The sequence below is a fragment of the Rhinolophus hipposideros genome, assembly GCF_964194185.1.
Source record: "Rhinolophus hipposideros genome assembly, chromosome: 3".
Lineage (NCBI taxonomy): Eukaryota > Metazoa > Chordata > Mammalia > Chiroptera > Rhinolophidae > Rhinolophus > Rhinolophus hipposideros.
The window spans coordinates 6,512,182-6,533,180 of NC_138049.1; the positions used below are offsets into that span (position 1 = coordinate 6,512,182).

A 20,999-nucleotide genomic window follows, 5' to 3' on the forward strand; every position below is an offset into this window, starting at 1 on the left:
GACCTAGCTCAAGGGTCCAGCAGCGGTCAGGCAGTGGTCACATCCTGGTACAGTTTCTCCTCCACACTCTACCCCGGTGACTGGCTCTCACAACCTCACACACCCCCCTCTTCCTCAGGGTGCCTAGAATGGTCAGCGAGGGGCTTCATTAGCAGGGAGATAGCTCCCACAGTTGCCAATTTATGTCATTGGAGATAGTTCCCAGCAATAATACAGACACATGCAAGAAAAGAGACAAAAGAAACAATCCAAGTATTAGTGACAATTTTTTCCACTATGTTCCCCAGGACCCTGTTGCCGTAAGACTGTCCAAACCTATAGAGAACTTTTATAAAAATTTTTTGAGCCAAACAGAGGATATGCCTGGAAGCATGATGGGATGGGAATTCACATCCAGGCTGTCTGACTGCAAAGCACTAATGATATACATTGTTACCAATGGGAGATTTAGAAGAGAGAAAAATTACTTCTGATGGAGGGGAGAGGAGAGGAGCATCAAGAAAAACTTCACAGATGTGACTTCATTTGAGCTGAGACGTGGAAGACAGATAAGGTTGGTACAGAAAGGAAGGGCCTTTGGGGCCAAGAAAACAGCTTGAGCAGGAGGCTAAAACTTGGAGTAGGTACAGTGAGTTCTGGATAATTCCAGGAACAGCATGGAGTTCAACTTGACCTTGGCTCGAGGTGTGTGGTGGAAAAAAGTGGAAAAGCGTTGGACCAGTCAGTAGGACCTGGTTAAGAAGTCCCAGGTCCTCTGTAGATGGTGAGGGGCCAGTGACAGTGTTGACAGGTTATGCTGGCCTCAGACACAGACTGGATGCGAGGAGCAGGTAACACTAGAGGCAGAGAGACCAAAGAGAAAGTCATCAAGGGGTGACAAAGGCACATTGAAAATGGAAAAGAGGATGGATGGCAGTAGAGGTGGACAAAGTAGGACTGACAGGACCTGGGCAATGGACAGTGGGTGGCAGGGGAGACCAAAGTGTGTGAGCAGATGACCTGTGGATTTGCTGTGAGTTAAAACTCTTGGCAACATGTCGGTGGCTTGTTGCGGAGAAGCTCCTGAGTGGCGGTCCCATAGGTTGGTAGTGCTTCAAGAGTTACCACATTCCATAGCCAGATCCTCAGTTTTGTAGGCTAAGACATTTGATTTGTTATTATTTTAATCAGGCTCCAATGAACTCATATTAAGCCATCTTACGAAACAGAGGAAAGTTGGAATGCAGTTGGTCCAGCTCTCAGCAGAGACGGTAAGATGGAGGGAGCACTAGTGTTGGCTGACCGACACGTTTTTGCTCTGAAGCTGGTGTACATGTGGCTTCAGGTTGCATTCAGGAAGCCGATGAGGACACTTTCCATCTCAGCAAAGGTAGCTGGGTGGATGCGGGGCGCTGCACCCTCAGTGACTGGGTATGCAGTGGGAGAGGTGTATCTGCCACGGAGGCGGAACACGGGGTCACTGTCAGCGTTCGCTCTGGGAGGTGACGCGGCCATTTGTCCTGAATGACCAATGTGCTTTCCAGTCGATGCATTTTTCTCTACAAATGTGTCCCTTTCTTTAGATGAAGTTGCTTTCTGAGTCTGGCCTGGAAATCATTTGTCCTCTCTAAGGTGACATCTGCACATGTCTATACTGTCCTTGGTGTCTGTGTTTACATTTTGCTTTGAGAAGACTATGTCGGGTACCCTACTTCCAGGTTGAACGTGTGTCCCACCCACATGCGCACAGTGAGCACCCAGCTTCAGAAGTGTAACTTCCATTCAAGGATGCAGGGAAAGGCCCTCCATCTTCGAGTAGAGCACGTGGGCCTGAGGCTTCACAAGGGATCGCATCTTTGTGTGTCCGGGAAAGGGAACATGCAGCGTACGACCACGGCTTCTTACTTCTTGGCTTCAGAACCTTTGTTTCCTTAAAGCAACTTGGCAAGTAATTCTGGAAGGACCACTCTGACTGAGACCTTAGGTGGGGGTAGTAGAAGTTTAAGCTTACAGAAATCTCTGGGATTTTGAGTAACACCACTTTTCATCATAGCTCAAGAGTGGAAAGGAGCCCCAAAGCATACATACCCATGTCACTAAGCCGGCGGCACATGCAAGAGCAGTTCAGAAGGCAAGCACGCATCAGAAATTGGGGTCTGGGGTAGCTTTCCAAAGGAGGGGGCTTTTACTTGTGTCTCAAGGGGCACTGGGATTTGGATCAGACAGGAAAGAGAGGTGTCAGTGTGTGATGGGTCTGAGGGAGGAGAGGATGGGGTACATGGCCGTTGGGTGTCTGCTCTCTGCCAGACACGTTGCAGCGTGTTAGTAAGTTCCCACCTGACATGGACGGTGCTGGTCTCAGTTCTGTGAGAGAGCGCTGACGTCCCTCCCCTGTGCTGCCCATGCCTGGCACAGAAAACACTTAGTACTTGCTCACTTGATTCGAGTCAGAACCATGGCCCCAAGCCAGTAGCTGTGAAAGAGCTTTTATTTACTACCGGCCAGGGCACTGACGTTTGCGCTCCTCTACAGTCCACATGTGGGATTATCTCCACTTCAGACCTCAGGAGACTGACAGGAGACAACAGCTCCCCAAGGTCACTGTGCTGAGAAGGGTTGAGGGTTGGAGTCCAACCTCTGTGGCCTGGCTAAGGTATGGGGACCTTACTGGGTGGCCATGGGAACAATGGAAACGAGAATTTCTTACTTGTCCATCATCAAGCAAAGGGAGAGAAAGGAGTGAATACTTTTACACTCTGGGAATTATAGGCCTTTAATCTCTTAATGAGTGGCATTGAAACAAAGTATTTTCAAATTGTGTTTAAACCTTCGTCTCTCTCAGAAATTTAAAAAATGGAAATCCACATATGGCCTTGCTCTACATTTTACACATGGATGCTTTCCTGAGATTCTCTTCTTTGTCTCCCTCCTGTTGCCCCTAAGGGCAGCGATGCCTAAGGACAAAGGTGTTTGTCCTTTGATTTGGACCTGGAGTCATTCTCCATGGAAGATGGAACCTGTTTCCTTTCTCTTTTTATTATGAAACACTTAAAAATATATAAGAGCAGAGAGAATAGCATAAGGATTCTAGTCACAGCACCACGATTTGTATTCACAGCACCACAATTTAACTTTAAATGTTATATCATACCGAGAGCTACTGAATTATTATTAATTGCTGAAAATTTACAGTGAGTCCAGACATTGTTTGTCATGAAATATCATCTCAAATTATTATGAGGTGCATTTTGTAAAGAATAAGAACATCTTAAAAACATAATCACAATATCATTATCAAAACTATCAAAATTATCGTATTTTGCCATGTATAATGCTCACTTTTTTAGCCCAGATTTGTGAGGGGAAAAAAATACAGATGCGCATTATACATGGGTAGCGCTAATTCCATATTATATAAATGTTTTAAATTCCTTTATTTATGCTTATGAGTTAAAAGAGTAAAAATAAATAAATAAATAAGTGCTAAAATTCCTTTATAATACAAAAAGCAAGTACCTGAATATAAACAAATAAAAATTTGAATTAAAAAATTGAAACGAAAGATTTTTTTTCCCCCTGAAAGTTTGGGCCAATAATGTGGGTGTGCATTATACACGGCAAAATACGGTAATCTTTTGATAGTGTCCTGTGATACCTTCCAGATTCAGAGTTCTCCAACTGGTTCCAAACAGTTTTTCATCCTTGGCATGTTTAAATCAGGATTTAAATATGGTCCAGACAGACCCCCCCCCCCCCCCCCCGACACACAGACCTCTTTTTTTTTCTTCTGCCTCTGTCCTGGAGAAAGTGCCACCTTCTGGGGTGAGCTTCACCTGCTCTGCCTGCCTCCCTGGGCAGCAAGCTGGAGGCCAGACAGAAGCGCTCCATAGATGCAAGTTCATCGCTGCCCCCAGGAGCGTTTCACAGTGCTGCTGCTTTGCCTCATGGGGCAGTGGGCCTCCCGACGGACACCCGGTGGGAGGTGGTCTTTAAAGAACAAAGTCCAGGTGCTGATGGTTCCTGGTACTCCCAAGCTCCTGCTGCTTGCAGGCCCAGGGAAGCCTGATTTCTCGTCTTGCCAAGCGCCTGGCTGAGGTGGAAACGGGCCAGTAAACTTGCACTGGTAACTGAGTGGGAAAGTGTTACGAGGAGAAGATCGGCAGGGCTTGGGAGAGAAGTAGAGGTGGCTGCAGTGATGGCGGGGGCCAGAGTGACAGGGGGCAGTCAAAGGCTGGAGCTGGGCGAGGCCAGGGAGGGAAGAGCCGTCCATTGCCGCCTGCTCTGAGCCAGGACTGCTGGTCCCCACACTAGGAAATGTGTCCAAACCCGAGAGCCGGTCTCCTCCACGTACCCCGGCTTCCTCCCAAGCTTCCCGCTCACTTAACTGCAAGTCCACCCCAGCTGCTCAGGGCAGAAATCTTGGGACCGCCCCTTCTCTTCTCCTGTCTGCTCAGGCTTCAGCAGAACCCTGACCCCAACTCCTCGTCTGCCCTGAGCCTGCTGCACTTGACACGACACATAGGCAGCCTCTCAGAGCGCCTTCCTGGCTCTAAGCCCTGGAAATACCATGAACAGGGCGGGTCCCTTACCTGGTAGAGGTTACATTCTAGCAGGTCATGTTACCGAGGGCACATCATGCTTCATGCTGACCTTCCAGTGCCTTCTGGAGAGGCCATCCATCTTGGGTGCCCTGTGGAAGGTCTGCCTGGCCCCCGGTGTCCCCCACTGTCCCCTTCTGTTGCCCTCCCAGCCCTTATGGCCATCAGCCATGCTATATGTTTATGGGGGTGGCTGCGTACTGCTTGTCCCCCCGACTAGAATCCCTTTGCTCCCACATCTAAGCAACTCTGCCTCAGTCTTTGGTGGGTGAATAAGAACACCAATACACCGGGGAAGGGGTAATCAGACGGCACAGGTATTGTGTCTCCATGAGCTGCTTGCTTTCTTGGAAGGGAGTGTTGACAAGCCAAAATGTCAGGACAACCAGAGTGGTAGGGTGGGGCGGGGGCCGCGGCCCTTCCTTTCCCTGCCCCCATCTGAGTATTTTGAGGGAAGGTGGGAGCATAGTGCTTCTCCTGGCTACTATACTCTGCCGTCAAGACAGTCCTATTTCTGAATATTTTGCCGCCTTCTGACATCTTGACCCAATAATTGGAAGCAGAGTGGTGACTCCACTTTATAAAAAGCGGCTTTCCCACTCCTGACATTAGTCACCCAGGTTCCTACTGTAAATGCTTGTAGCGTGTACCGCCTGCTCTCACTGCACCTCTGTCTCTGAATCAATTACCTGCCTCCCCTCTCCTGTTTGCTCGGGTGTGAGTGGTAAGGAGACAGCACCTCCGCCCCGTTCCAAGCACCCATTTTCATGGCCCTTCATCCCCCAGACCTGTCATCCATCTCAAGGCTTGGGGGGCAGGTTACACCGCAGGAGCATCAGTTCTTTAAGACCTGAGCTCCAAGAACATACCGGGTCAAGTCCATTCCTTCCGCACCCCGCCAAGGGGTGTAGAAAACAGGCTGTTTGACGGCTGGGAGGAGGACAGCGCTGTCGGATGCCGCGCTGTCAAGAGGACTGGCTTCACACGCTGCCAGCTCATACCAGAGCAGCCTCCATCACAGATGTGCTGGAGGTCTTCTCAAACTTTCTGTCTTTCTCAACCCCTCTAAGGAACCTTTTTAGACATCGTTTCCCTAACTGTCCCCATGGCTTTACAATAGCATGTACATGCTGTCCATAGGCCCCTTGCCTCGGCGCCATTCGAAGACCTGGGCATGTGAGTGGGAAAAGCTTGGAGGACTTCAGGATGGGGATTGAAATGTTGCAGGTACGCCTGGGCTCCCAGTTGAGTGTCACAGAAAGAAGGCGCTGAAACCTTGTTGTGGCCCAAAGGCACGTGTTGGTGAATTAACTAGAACTAGTTCAGAATAAAATACAAACGAGTGCCCATGTGTGCAGAGCACACTGAGTTAGGAGGTGAGGTAGACAGTGTGTGGCCTCGGATCTAAGATTTTGTGGAAACAGGTGTGTATCGCACCTGGAAGGATGGGTGCGGCATGGTCAGGAAGGCAGACATGGGGAGAGGAGAGGAAGTGAGAAGCGTGGTCTGTGTGCATGGCTGGGCATGGAGGACCCAGCTCTAGCCCAGTTTGGAGCTGCCTGTGGGTGCTGCGAGTGGGGACGAGGGACTAGCTGGCTCCACAATAGATCCCAGAGGGGGATGGGGACGAGCAGGCAGCTGGCCTCCATCAGGAATCCCAGGCTCTGCATCAAGCACTTCAACATTGGAGATGCGTTTGGTTAACCCCACGTCCTTTTACAGCATCTCCATGGCTCACGAGGGGTCAGCCCTAGCTCCTGTGTGTGCTCGACACCTGCTGGGGGCCAGAACTGGGACAAAACCTTTCTGTTTACTCAGCTCCCACTAATTGTTCAATTACATGTTTTTATTTCAATTTCTGTACAGGGCCCAGAGTGCTGGGTGGGCACCTGTAACTTGATGAATGACGTGCAGTACAGGTGCACAGGCCAGGGAACAGGTGCACAGGCCAGGGGACAGGTGTGTAGGCCAGGGGGCAGGGGCACAGGCCAGGGGACAGGTGCACAGGCCACGGGACAGGTGCATAAGCCAGGGGGCAGCGGCACAAGCCAGGGGACAGGCATGCTCCTGCACACGTGGTACAGGAGGGAGACAGTGTCATTCACACACAAGAAATTTCAGAGCTTCATTTTGGGAGTTTTTTGAGGATGAGAGGTTTAATTATCAGTGAAAAGTTAAATTATAAAACGCTATTATAAATACATAATTACATATACTTATGTTAGAGATTACACATAATTATATATGTAATTATATAATTATTAAAATTAGATAAACTTAATGATAAAAACCATTTCTCCTTCAGCACGTGTCTCCCATCTCCAAAGATGTGGGAGACACTGACAGTTGACGCGTGTTTGCACAATGAGCTCTGATCAGTCCCCGAGATTTCTAGGCCTATCCTGCGGAAACTTTGCCTCCTAATCTTACTAAAGTTCTCGGCCCTTCTACCGAAAGGGGCTGCAGATAGGAGCGAAAGCAGCAGTCCTGTTGGTCTGTGAGGGAGCAGGAACTCTGAGGACGGGTCTGGTGCAGAAGCGGGGAGCCTGAGCACCTCCATTTGCCGGGGCCATGGAGAGACCTTGGCTGTGGTTTGAAATGAGCGCAAGGACTCCTGGGGTCCAGACCAGAGTGGACCAGGTGTTGCAGCTGCTCAGCATCATCTGTGTCTGGGTAGGTGTAGGGCTGCCGGCTCTGGACGCTCGGCCGGGTGTATCTCTCTTTTCTCTCCTGCCTGTTTTTCTCTGCTCCTTAATTATTTCTGTTGTTGTTGTTGCTATATTAATAGTAGCAGTCGTGTCAGGAGAAGGAAGCCCTGGTTTTATGCCCGGCGTGTGTCAAACGCTTTACATCCTTGGGTGTCCTTACTGTACAGAAGAGGAACTGGCCACAGGTCTACCTGGGATCGTCCTCTTATCTTCCCCCTCCCTCCTAACATGCCCACCCACATACAATCATGGCTTTTAGTGTCTGCAACCTTGAGGAGCCCTCGTGGCCTTGACTATCCCCTGTCTGGGTTCAACTCCTCGCACACCGGCCCGCCGTCTAACCTCCGCTGTTACTGGCTTGTTAGGTAAAAGCCCAAATGCTGTTTCTGGCTGTGCGTTTTTAATGTGCATTAATTTGGACACCCACACAAGAAGGTAGATGTTTGGGGGCAAAAGCTGGCCCTTGATCTCCCGTATGTACCCTGGCCTTGTGGTGATAACTGGTAGGACTGCAATCTGAAAGCCTTGACAAGGGATGTCCCCTAAATAAAGAGCGGGAGAACCCTGCTTTCTCCATGGCCTCTCACCTGCCTACAGTTCCCATCAGGATGGCTTGCACAGATGCCCTTTGGCACCCTTCTCAGTTAAATTGGAGGTTCCAAAGAGTGTCCTCTGAAAGGAAATGGTGCCACCATTTCCATGGAGGTAGAGGGTCAAGCACTTCTGTGACCTGCCACCACCCCGGGCAGATGGTGAGTGGGCAGCACTAATGGGTGGTAAATGGATGGAGCTTCTGAAGGACCTCACAGAACGCCAGGGGCATGAGGGCTGAGAGCACCGCCACCTCCCTGAGCCCCGTGCTGTCTGAAGCCCTGACATTCCACACATGGTGGTATGAAGTGCATCTACCTGGAGTGACAGGTGTCCCACCTCACATGGAGCAGCCCCGTTACGTAGATGCTCGTCAGTATAAAAGATGGCTGCCTGGCAGTCGGCTGTGAAGCTGTCAGAGGAAGCCTGAGCCAGGCCCTGGCCTGTCATCTTGAGACCAGCCCCACAGGAAAGTAGATGAAATCTCAGTTCACGGAGGTGTTGGTGAGTTGTGGGCAGCTATTTACATACTGTGTTTCCCCGAAAATAAGACCGGATCTTATATTAATTTTTTCTCCAAAAGACGCATTAGGGCTTATGTTCAGGGGATGGTAGTGCATGCGAGGGTTTATTTTCCAGTTAGGTCTTATTTTTGAGAAAACACAGTAAGAACATTCAGTAAAACATCAGCCAGTAGGTCCTTCAACTTGAGGCAAAAGGTTTTTGAGTACCTACTGTGTATTGGATATTGGGGCAAGGATGTGGAGCTACAAAGATGAAGGAGCCTTGGGTGCTGCCACCTGGAGGGTACCACGGGCACAGAGTGACTCCGTGCTCTGTAGGAATGGGTGGGCTACACACTCGGCCCCGACCATCACGGGCCTCACGGAGTCAGCCCAGGCAGCAGGAAAGAGACCCTTTCCCACACTGTGCATTCAAGCATGGATTGGGAGAACCTTTCTGGAAGGAAATTTGGAAATATCCATAAAATGTAAAAATATGCATACTCTTCAATCCGTAATTCCACTTTTTGGTATAACTATTTTGGAGAAATACTTTCACAAATATTAAAAAGAATAACATGCATTTTCAAAGATGTTTAATGCAGTATTATTTGTAGCAGTAAAAAGAACAAGGAGACAATGCTAATCAATGGCAGAATGTCTATATAAATTATGATATATCCACTGCTGTACGGTGACTGTTCTCCTTTATGAAATTGACATTCTGGCTATATTTGACCTAAAAAAAATGAGAGTTTCATCTATTGAACAAAGAATGAAGGATATCCCTATTCCTCCGTTTCTTCATATTTAAAATGGGGATAATAATAGTACCTCATACTCTCATAGGGTTAATAATGGGACTTCATGCAATATCAGGTGGAAATCTCTTGCAATAGTGCCCACCCCTGGCCAGAACCCAATAAATATTTGCTAATATAATTATATATATGTACTAACATGGAAAGATCCAAAATATGCTGTTTGGGGAATACATATATATATAGTTTACAAACATCAATAAAACGTGAACCCGTTTGTGGGGGGGAAATGTGCGTGCATGTGTGCATGCATATCCTGTGTGTAAATGCCGAGGAGCAGGACTAGAAGACTACCTTCCAAACGGTTACCATGTTTTCCTGGTAACTGGGTCTTATGTTAATTTTTGTTCCAAACGATGCATTAGGGCTTATGTTTAGGGAATGTCATCCTGCAAAATCATGCTAGGGCTTATTTTCTGGTTAGGTCTTATTTTCGGGGAAACGCGGTATGAGTGCTAACCCTGGAAACGGCAGTGACATTGGGGGTGGGGAGGAGGAAGGGCCTCTTGAGGGCCCAGCTAGAGAAGCAGAGCCACTGGCAGATACCCCTGTAAAAGGACTGGTCTTTATGTATTTGTGGCCGCTGGTCAGGCCGTCGCTGCAGCTCGTGCTGGAGCTTGAAGTCCCCGGGCAGGCAGGCAGGCAGGATGGGGTGATGCATGTAACATAGGGGTGATCAAAAGATTAGGTCCCCCAAACATATCTGCAGCCCTGCAAGGACAGACCGGACCCCCTGCCAGTTCTTACTGCCCCTGGCATTCATTGATGGTGGGGCCCCTTCGTCACAGAGCACACACGCACACCTGGCCCAGGCGTCAGGAAAGCTGGCAGGGACGAAAGTAGGAGCAGTCGCAGGCCCAGCTGCTCTGGCTCCACGGCGAGGAGGTGAATCAGCAACAATATGTGTGACCTACCAAATGGTGCTCCTTCCCTGCCACCTGCCAAACCTCCCAAGAATGTCCCTTGTGGACCCCCTTAACTGGAAACAAACACGGAAGGGGATTCTGGGAAAGGTAGTGCAGCTTAGCCTAATCGACACATGACAATCCAGCAAAGGGAATTTCACATTTTCCTCTGTATACTCTTCGGTGGAAAAAAAAAAAAAAGTGAAAACACAGGAAGGAAAACTCTTCAACCCCATGACATTTAGTGTCCCGTTGTGTAACTAGCAGCCTATTGGGATGAGTCAGAAATCAGGCCTTTCTCCACCGTCACCACCTGGTCCCCGCCACCATCACCTCTCACTGGGCAACTGCAGTCGCCTCCTAACTGGCCTCCCTGCTTCTACCTGGCTTCCCGATCTCGTCCCACTTCAGCCAGACTGATCTTTTCAGAATGAAAAGTATGCTGCTGTGTGCCTATTTAAAAATGCTCCAGGGACTTTTCTATTGTGAAATCATAAATCATAACTCCTTCCTGTGGTGCAGAAGTCACTGTAACACTCTGCCTGTCCCTGTCCCCACCCCCTTCAGTGACCACAGCGCCTGTGTGCTATCAATTTCCCAGATGTACAATAGTAATAAACGGCTGACTGCTTATTGGTTTCCTGTCCAACTTCACGGCTGGTGTCCTGACAACACAGTCTGCTTCAGTACACGCAGCGTCTCTGAAAGCTTCTCCTGTCCCTCTGTTACAGACAAGAACTCTGAGACTTCGGAGACATTGAGAAACAGGCTGAAAGTCTCACGACCAGTGAGTGGCATCACTAGGACTGCAGCCTGCATGTCTGAGCCCCAAATCCACGAGCATGAAACTCAGCTCTCACCCATCCTAGGAGCAAGTGTTTCCTGTCCCGTCACACCAGGCACCGGGAGGGGAGGAGCCTGACCCTATGTCGGCTGTTACTCCCCAGCCCCTTGCTTCATGCCTGCACACATTAGGTCACCAGCGTGTGCTGAGAGCATAAAGGTGCCGGCACCGTGCTGGGTCCTGGAGTTACGGCTGGGGTGAGCGTGACCAAACAGCGCAGTCCTTACCTGTTGGGGCCTGCTGGGGCCTGCTGGGGCCTGCTGTCTGTAACGGGGTCACACCCTCAGGCTGCATCACAAGCTGTGATAAGTGCTATGAAGGGCATTGGGGAACCTGTGACTCGGGGTACGGCCTGACCTTGGGAGGGGAGGAGCAAGGCACAGAGGGGCATTCAGGAGACCTTTGCAGAACAACAGCGGGATGTGAGTCCCAGGGAACAAATCAGCTTCATCTCACTGCTCCCATGGAGCTCTGCTTTGGGACTTTTCCGGGCTTCACGGCCACAGTGGAATAGGCTATCCTGCCCACTATGTCTTGGAAGAAATCAGGGCAGCAGTAGAACCATCTGTCTACCCAGTGGTGGCAAACTGTCCCTCTGTCCCTGCCGGCAAGGCTGCCCTGCTAGCCCTTCTGAACACTGCTCTTTGTTCCTCCACCCACCACTCTAGGCCCCACCGATGTCCCTGCCTGTGGGACAGCTGACTGGGGACTTGGCATTTTCTCAACTCAGGAATTGGCCGGCACTTTTCATTGTCAAGGAAGGGGAGTGTTTGGGTTCGTTTGTAATGATACTGGTAGACACAGAATGCCTGGATTTGGTGGGAACTTATTCTATGACATGTACCTTCATTCTCACAGAACCCTAGGAAGCAACCCCATTCGAAAGATTAGGACACTGAGCCACTGTGCAGTTCATTTGTCCAAAGTCCCACAGTGCTCACTGCTTAGAAACTAGACTGCATTGCCTTCTAGAGAGTTTCTGATGTTTCGTTTCAAAAGCATCCATCTCCACCCTCAAGGAGAAAAGTTTCCGAAAGCAGCCATTCAAACCTTTAAGACATGCAGCTTGGTCAGAGTCAGGATTGTGCGTGCGTGCGTGTATGTTTGTGTGTAGGGGTGATGAGTGAGTTCTCTGCGAAATGTGCACCCCACTAACCAGTGATAAAAATAGGGTACGACCTTCACAGAGGACTTGCACACCTACCCAGTCAGCTGCTGAACACCTTTAACAGTTCATTGCAAAGTGCTGTGTAGCTATGGTTGTAATCACCAACGTTCCACTGTTTTTCTGGACAATCTCCACATAGAGACTTTTCCTGAGGCGACCAGATTTGGGAATTGTTCACTGGATAAAGTCAAATTGGTCATGGTGCCTGAAGAAGAAAAAGAGACTTTTCTATTTTTCACAAGCTCCTAGAACAACTGTTTTCATACTTTCCCATAGGCCAGCGGGGTAACTGCTCTGACTGACCCCCACCCTTCAGGGGCCAGGATTTCTGCGTCCTCATGTTGAAGCTCTCACACCTCGTGCACTCAAGTGTCTCAGATGCGAGAGAAAAATTGGGTATTTAGTGTTCTTTGATGGGGTTTATAAGTATCCCAATTAGTCATTCCGCAGGATGTTAAGAATTCTGTATATCATCTCACGCTGCTGTAAACACAGGGCATGAATTCTTGATGGATTCAGGCTTTCTGATTTATTTTTCCCCAAGGTACTTGATCAAGGAATGCAAGTCATTTGTCTTGTCAAAGCTTTCCATCCTTCCCTGGAGACCGTTGTGGAGTCTTTCTCGTTTTTCCCTCCGTGTCTAGACCCTTTCAGGGACTGGGGTCTGGGCTGGAGTGATTGAAAACGTTACCCCTAGAATAGTTGCCGTCTTCTCCCTAGCCAGGAGGGCAGAAGAAGCCTTGCTCCCAGCCCATCAAGCGGAGCCAGCCCTGGGTCACAAAGGACGCAGGAAATGAACGCCTGTCTGTTGTGCTTTGTTCCAGAGCTGGTAATGCTGCTGGAGTGGTGGTCGGGCACCGAGTGTATCATCCACACGGACCCCCAGGCCTACCCCCAGTTTGGGAAAGAAAACGCCATCGTGGTTCTGAACCACAAGTTTGAGATCGACTTTCTCTGCGGTTGGAGCCTGGCCGAGCGCTTTGGGGTTTTGGGGGTAAGTCGGACGCCCGTTCACCCTCCTGACACATTTCTCTGGTTCTCACCGTAACTTGCCTTTGGCTCTCGGTCATCCAGAACCTGCAGAGGCATTAAGAGTTTCTACTTGATGAAATGTTTTGAACCAGCTGCGTTTGCTCCTGGTGTGGACAGAAGAGGAACGTCTCACGAGCCATCGTAATACCTATTCAGAGTTCCTATGGGCTTGGCACTTTCCATGCAGTTGGTTTGTTTGATCCTTACAGAAAAGCTTAGGAGTAAGTGACACGCCCTCCCTTTTCCAAAGCTACTTCAAATCACCTGCTCAGGACCACCCAGCTGTGGAGCAGATTTGGGCTTCAATTTGTCTTGTTTGCCGCCTCTTCTTATCCTTCACGTCTGTGCTCTGCTGCTTTCCTGACTCACAGGCATCATTTGCCTCTGAATTTTCAATTTTGGGCTCAAGGAAGTTGTATCCCTAAGCAAGAGAGAGTTTGAACTGCAGAATTTAGAATAAATAGGAAATTCCCGTTTTCTTGAACTAGTTTGACTTCTTGCATGCCCTGGGGGCTGGGTCTCTTCGGGTGACTTTTGTCCCCTTCAACACGTCGTGCTGTGTGAAGGCTGAGCCTGTGTCAGATAGCTGAATCGAGTCATTGGGGGACCCGGTATTCCAACAGGAGTCACAGCCTGGCGTGGCCCTGGCTACGAAAAGCTGTGACAGCTTGCACCAGCACGCAGGTTACACTCCCCCGCAGACAGCTGGGCGGCTGGTCACATCACACTTGTATTTGGTGGCCCATGGAGACAAAATCAGTGTAGAGGACTGAAGACCAGGGAGAGCAGATGGGACAAGAGTCCATGGGCCAGATTCCCCGGGACGGTTCCTGGGTATCCAGGATCTGGGGTGCCTGCCAAGCCTCAGAATCCACAGCAGAGCTTTTGGAGTCTGTTTGGCTCTGCTTGTTTGGGAAGATCTTTGGCCAAGGCGGATGCAATAGCCTCAAGACATATTTTGTATATACTTTTAAACGTTTTTGTATTTTTAAAGTGGGGGCAAAACGAGAGAGAAGGAAATGATGTAAGAAACACATCCCATTAATGTCATTAAGACAAATGGTGTTACTATGCCATTAAATGGCCGAAAGGCAGCTAAGGTCTTCAGTAGTTTTTCAAGAGATGGAAACAGTGTGTTAAATCACTGTTGCTGCATTAAGGCTTCTAGAAAACGGGGTTGCCAGTGAGTGAATGCACTGAAAGGATTTCTAGGAAAGGACAGGCCTTCCTGCCAACAGTTTTCTCTTTTGTTTTCCTATTTATTCTTCCAGTACTGACTAGATATCTGCATGTGTGCACACGTGTGTGTGTGTGTGTGTGTGTGTGTGTGTGGTGTGTGTGTTCAAATATATTTTCAGGAACAAACTGAAAGTTCTAGTATCTACCTTTCTCTGTTTTAGACAGCCCGGAAGAGATCTTGACTATGGTTTTGTGGTTTCGTTATCTCTGAGAGGAGACAGAAAATATATAGTCCTAACTCCATGTGGGTGCAAATGATTAATGACAGGCAGGCGCCTGTGTCTTCACACCCTGAAGACATGGTGTGCTGCCTCGGGGCTCGACTTCTGGAACACCGGCTACGCCAAGTGTGGTTTAGAGGCAGCTGGTGGCTTTGCAGGCTCCGCTTGTGGCTTGGTGGTGTTCATGCTGAGCATGGGAAAGCCTGTGTACTTTGGGGTGGGGGTCCCTGTGGTATAGCAGTGACACTGTGGGACTTGTAGGCAGTCCCAGTCCCCGTGATGCCCCGGTAGCTCTATGGACAGCAGCTCTCCGTGTGCCATTCACCTCATTTATGCTATTTCTAATCCTTAGGACAGCCTGTTATTTATGTTTTATAAATGCTCAAAACCTCTGTTTGGGTAACGAATTTGCCCCAGGAAAGTACCTGGTACGCAGCCTGATTTCAGCTTCTGCTCTTTCCCCTGGGGCTGGGAGAGGAAATGCTAAGGGGCCCCAGGCCTTCGGGAGCTGCTCCAGAAATGGCCCTGCAGCTTGCCCGTGATCAGGGCCACCTGTGGGCAGTCCCCAGGCTTCCAGTCGCTCCTGGCTGGTGGGCTGTGCAAGGCTAATTCTGAGGGGACGGATTCTTTCATCAGGTCAGGGGTGGGGCCGGCAGCAACTAACAAGGCAGCAGCACAACAACCCAGAGTCAGCAGCCACAGGGGCACAAATAGCAGAAAAGGGTGGAGCCTACATGTGTTCAGAGGAGAATTGCGTGTGAGAGGACTCAACACTGAGAGGGCCTCAGGACTGAGAGGGGACCCAGGACTGAGAGGGGACCCAGGACTGAGAGGGGACCCAGGATGGGAGAGGGGACACAGGACTGAGAGGGGACTCAGGATGGGAGAGGGGACCCAGGATGGGAGAGGGGACACAGGACTGAGAGGGGACCCAGGATGGGAGAGGGGACCCAGGATGGGAGAGGGGACACAGGACTGAGAGGGGACCCAGGATGGGAGAGGGGACCCAGGATGGGAGAGGGGACCCAGGATGGAGAGGGGACCCAGGACTGAGAGGGAACCCAGGATGGAGAGGGGACTCAGGTCTGATAGGAGACTCAGGACTGAGGGGGGACCCATGACTGAGCGGAGACCCAGGATGGGAGAGGGGACCCAGGTCTGATAGGAGACTCAGGACTGAGGGGGGACCCAGGACTGAGAGGGGACCCAGGATGGGAGAGGGGACCCAGGTCTGATAGGAGACTCAGGACTGAGGGGGGACCCAGGACTGAGAGGGGACTCAGGATGGGAGAGGGGACCCAGGTCTGAGAGGGGACTCAGGATGGGAGAGGGGACCCAGAACTGAGAGGGGACCCAGGATGGGAGAGGGGACTCAGGACTGAGAGGGGACCCAGGATGGGAGAGGGGACCCAGAACTGAGAGGGGACCCAGGATGGGAGAGGGGACTCAGGACTGAGAGGGGACCCAGGATGGGAGAGGGGACTCAGGACTGAGAGGGGACCCAGGATGGGAGAGGGGACCCAGGTCTGATAGGGGACTCAGGACTGAGGGGGCCTCAGGACTGAGAGGGGACCCAGGATGGGAGAGGGGACTCAGGACTGAGAGGGGACCCAGGATGGGAGAGGGGACTCAGGACTGAGAGGGGACCCAGGATGGGAGAGGGGACCCAGAACTGAGAGGGGACCCAGGATGGGAGAGGGAACTCAGGACTGAGAGGGAACCCAGGATGGGAGAGGGGACTCAGGACTGAGAGGGGACCCAGGATGGGAGAGGGGACCCAGGTCTGATAGGGGACTCAGGACTGAGGGGGCCTCAGGACTGAGAGGGGACCCAGGATGGGAGAGGGGACTCAGGACTGAGAGGGGACCCAGGATGGGAGAGGGGACTCAGGACTGAGAGGGGACCCAGGATGGGAGAGGGGACCCAGAACTGAGAGGGGACCCAGGATGGGAGAGGGGACTCAGGACTGAGAGGGAACCCAGGATGGGAGAGGGGACTCAGGACTGAGAGGGGACCCAGGATGGGAGAGGGGACCCAGGATGGGAGAAGGGACTCAGGACTGAGAGGGAACCCAGGATGGGAGAGGGGACTCAGGACTGAGAGGGGACCCAGGATGGGAGAGGGGACCCAGAACTGAGAGGGGACCCAGGATGGGAGAGGGGACTCAGGACTGAGAGGGAACCCAGGATGGGAGAGGGGACTCAGGACTGAGAGGGGACCCAGGATGGGAGAGGGGACCCAGAACTGAGAGGGGACCCAGGATGGGAGAGGGGACTCAGGACTGAGAGGGAACCCAGGATGGGAGAGGGGACTCAGGACTGAGGGGGCCTCAGGACTGAGAGGGGACCCAGGATGGGAGAGGGGACTCAGGACTGAGAGGGGACCCAGGATGGGAGAGGGGACTCAGGACTGAGAGGGGACCCAGGATGGGAGAGGGGACCCAGAACTGAGAGGGGACCCAGGATGGGAGAGGGGACTCAGGACTGAGAGGGGACCCAGGATGGGAGAGGGGACTCAGGACTGAGAGGGGACCCAGGATGGGAGAGGGGACCCAGAACTGAGAGGGGATCCAGGATGGGAGAGGGGACTCAGGACTGAGAGGGGACCCAGGTCTGAGAGTGGACTCAGGACCGAGGGGGGACCCAGGACTGAGAGGGGACCCAGGATGGGAGAGGGGACCCAGAACTGAGAGGGAACCCAGAATGGGAGAGGGGACTCAGGACTGAGAGGGGACCCAGGATGGGAGAGGGGACTCAGGACTGAGGGGGGACACAGGATGGAGAGGGGACCCAGGACTGATAGGGGACTCAGGATGGGAGAGGGGACCCAGGTCTGAGAGGGGACCCAGGTCTGAGAGGGGACTCAGGACTGAGGGGGGACACAGGATGGAGAGGAGACCCATGACTGACAGGGGACCCAGGATGGGAGAGGGGACCCAGGTCTGATAGGGGACTCAGGAGTAAGGGGGGACTCAGGACTAAGAGGGGACCAGGATGGGAGAGGGGACCCAGGACTGAGAGGGGACCCAGGTCTGATAGGAGACTCAGGACCGAGGGGACACCCAGGACTGAGAGGGGACCCAGGATGGGAGAGGGGACCCAGAACTGAGAGGGAACCCAGGATGGGAGAGGGGACTCAGGACTGAGAGGGGACCCAGGTCTGATAGGGGACTCAGGACCGAGGGGGGACCCAGGACTGAGAGGGGACCCAGGATGGGAGAGGGGACCCAGGTCTGAGAGGGGACCAGGTCTGAGAGGGGACTCAGGACTGAGGGGGCCTCAGGACTGAGAGGGGACCCAGGATGGGAGAGGGGACACAGGACTGAGAGGGGACCCAGGACTGAGAGGGAACCCAGGATGGGAGAGGGGACCCAGGACTGAGAGGAGACCCATGACTGACAGGGGACCCAGGATGGAAGAGGGGACCCAGGTCTGATAGGGGACTCAGGATCGAGGGGGGACCCAGGACTGAGCGGAGACCCAGGATGGGAGAGGGGACCCAGGAGAGAACCCGGACGAGTGGGAAACCCAGGACTGAGAGCTAGAAGCTTTCACGGAGTGTAACTATCTCAGCACCATTTAGGGTTTCACTGAGGACTTGGAAATCCGTGTCACTTTACAACCTGCGCGCAGGGTACCGTGCAGAATGCACTGAACGTGATCACACAGAACCCCCATTCGCCAACATGAAACGGTCTTTTCATCCCAACCTGGATTTCTTAAATGAATGCTATGCTGGAAGGATTCTGTTTCTTCCTCTTAAAAATCAAACAACGAAGGCTGCACATACAGGGTGTGAGCAGGGCCCCTGTACCTGGAGTTTCAGGAGACTCCACCCAGCAGTGAGGCAGGCAGACTGATACATCTCCGATTCTTGCTGTAATTTGGGGAGTCCTGCAAACTTCCAAAACCGTGGGAAGGATGGAAAGGGCCAGTGGGTGACCACATTGCTCTCTCCTCCAAGCACTGGGAAACAACTGGAGCTGGGGCTGTGCAAATTCAGGTGAAGCACCTGCCTCCTGGAGAGGCTGAGGCAGGGTGTGGTGACCTTGGCGGAGTCTGGGCAGCTCAGGTGGAAGCTTCCAGGCCATGTTCTCCTGGGGACAATTTGCCATCTCTGTGTGTCTCCTGGAGCAGCTGAGGTCCAGTGGGAAGACATGATGCCTGATGAGCTGCCTGGCCTCTTTCCAAAGTCACCCATTCATTTCTACGACCTTTAAAAAAAACAAAATGCCATCTTGTTACATTCATTGTTCAGCAGTACCTTTGGTCTTAAATGACCTTCCCCCCAAAAAATCACCTGATTCATCTCTTTTCTTAAAATAACACATGATGTTGAGATGCTTCTGGAGTTAGAGGAGCTTGCTTTTTAGAGAAGGGACAGAAGGAAGGTTCTTGACAGCATTCTTTCATCTTCCCATGTAACCGCTCAAGAGAAAGTGAGTTTGAATTGAAGCAAGTGAAATTTTCAGAAATCCTGGAGAGTGGGGGTATTATATAAAGCATCAGAGCCCTATGTGGTCATTCTGGTGTCCTGTCCCTGGACGCTCTGGTTCCTCTGAGAGCTGGCATTTCATGGCGTGGGCTCTGGTTATGACCTTTGACAAATACACTGACTCCTGTCTGGGCATGAGAGTGACCTGAGGAGAGTTGGGAGCATGTGTCACCAAAAAGCCAAGCAAACCGGGATGTTTTTGCCACAGCAACATGTGCATGTGGCCCCCGTAAGGTTACGTAAGGTCACGCTGGTCTGGGCTTTGAGTAGCACCAGGCGCTGGTGAGCGTTCCCTACACAGTAGCTTATGATACTCATCTTCTGGGTAGGTGTGGTTTGGTTAACCCACAGGCCAACTGGGATGTTTTCTTCAGATCTGTACAGAAGCCACAGAGATTCCCTATCTATGGCAGCATGACAAGGCCCCAAATGAAGTGGCTTGAAACAACAAGCAAGTCTTATCTTGGTTTGTGCCGTGGGTTCTGGCAGGCATCGCTCACGCAGATGCAGTCAGGCTGCTGGCTGGGGGAGGAGGGAGCTCTGCCCCTGTGTTCACTCATGTGTTTGTTTCCAGGCCTGATCTCTCCCCAGGGCCTCTTCTCACGGTTTCCTCTGGTCCTGGCACCCGGCTTCCCCCAGGGAAAGTAGTGCAAGAGAGAGGGAAAGAAGCACCCAGGGCTGAAGCCACAGCCTTTTTATAACCGAAACTTGAAAATGTATTCTGTTGGTTGGAAGGGAATCAGTGAGTCCAGCCCACATTCCAAGGAAGCGGGTGGCCTATATAGAGTGTCATTACCAGGAGGTGAGGGTCACTGGGGCCAGTATAGAGGTTGCCTGCCACCCCACAGCATGACGTTTAGTCCCAGACACTCATATTTTCCATTTAGTAAATATTATTAAGGAGATACATTCCCACTCAACCAGAAAACAGATTGAATTTTCATTGCTTGTCTTTGTACAGGAAGAGGTAGAAAGAAGAAAGTAGAATCATTGTTCAGAAGAAGGCACTCTGTTTGATGTCACTAAACTCTGTACTGCCTTCTGCATATGAGGACTGATGATGATAACGACCGCTACATCTTCAGATATTTATCCAACAAAAATGCATTGTGTATATTTTCTGCGGAACACATTGTGCTGGGTATTATAGAGATACAAAGACGATTGCAAGACAGTCCTTGCTGTCAAGGACTTTATAATAAAGAGAGGTAAAGGAGGGGCATACTGCCTGCCAGACAGCAGGGCTTGAAGAGGGCAACAGTAAAGGTAGGATGTTTGCTGGGGGTGGCAGGGTGTGGGCAGACAGAGGGGATACCCAGTCAGCCCCTACAGTGGTACCTAGGGGTTCCTTGTCATCTTGGTATCATCCTTTCTTTTACTGGGGTGGTTTCGGGGAAGACCTAGGGTAGAATATTGGGGGGCAAATTTTGGTGTTTGGGGTAGCTCTGTTTACCAATCTGTGGGGAAGAATTTCAATATTTTAACAAACTGGTACATGTTGGGGCTTACCTGCACACTGACTGTTAGCCTTCAGGGTAGAAGCTGCCAGAAGGTAAGGACATGGAATGAGGCCTTGAAGAATTGATATAATTTTAAGAGGGGATGAGGGATTGAGGGATCTGATAAGGACTAGAAGTGATAATTATGAGGCAAGGGACAGAGGTGGGACAGAGGTGTCAGGTAGGGACCGAAAGGGAGACCGTGAGTGCCATGCCCATCGGTGAGGGTGTGGCCAGTTGCCAGGGTCGTTGGCTGTGCTGACACGTTCTTCCCCATCCGGACCTGGCCAGGTGAACACATTCCCCCAAAACACAGTCTCATTTCACTGGCCTCCAGCTCTGTCTCGGGTTGCTGTAGGGTGACTTTGGGCTTATTGAACGAAATCAGACAGACTGA

The 20,999-nt window shown here is 51.4% G+C and overlaps 1 protein-coding gene across 3 annotated transcripts in view; it reads left to right on the plus strand.

Moving 5' to 3' along the window:
• Positions 1-20,999, plus strand: part of AGPAT4 (1-acylglycerol-3-phosphate O-acyltransferase 4) — a 107,834-nt gene that overhangs the window by 68,375 nt on the left and 18,460 nt on the right. For all 3 annotated transcript variants that reach the window (XM_081041082.1, XM_081041081.1, XM_081041083.1), the window contains exon 3: positions 12,942-13,111. In XM_081041082.1, the coding sequence (XP_080897208.1) occupies positions 12,942-13,111 (170 nt within the window). The remainder of the gene's footprint in view (positions 1-12,941; positions 13,112-20,999) is intronic.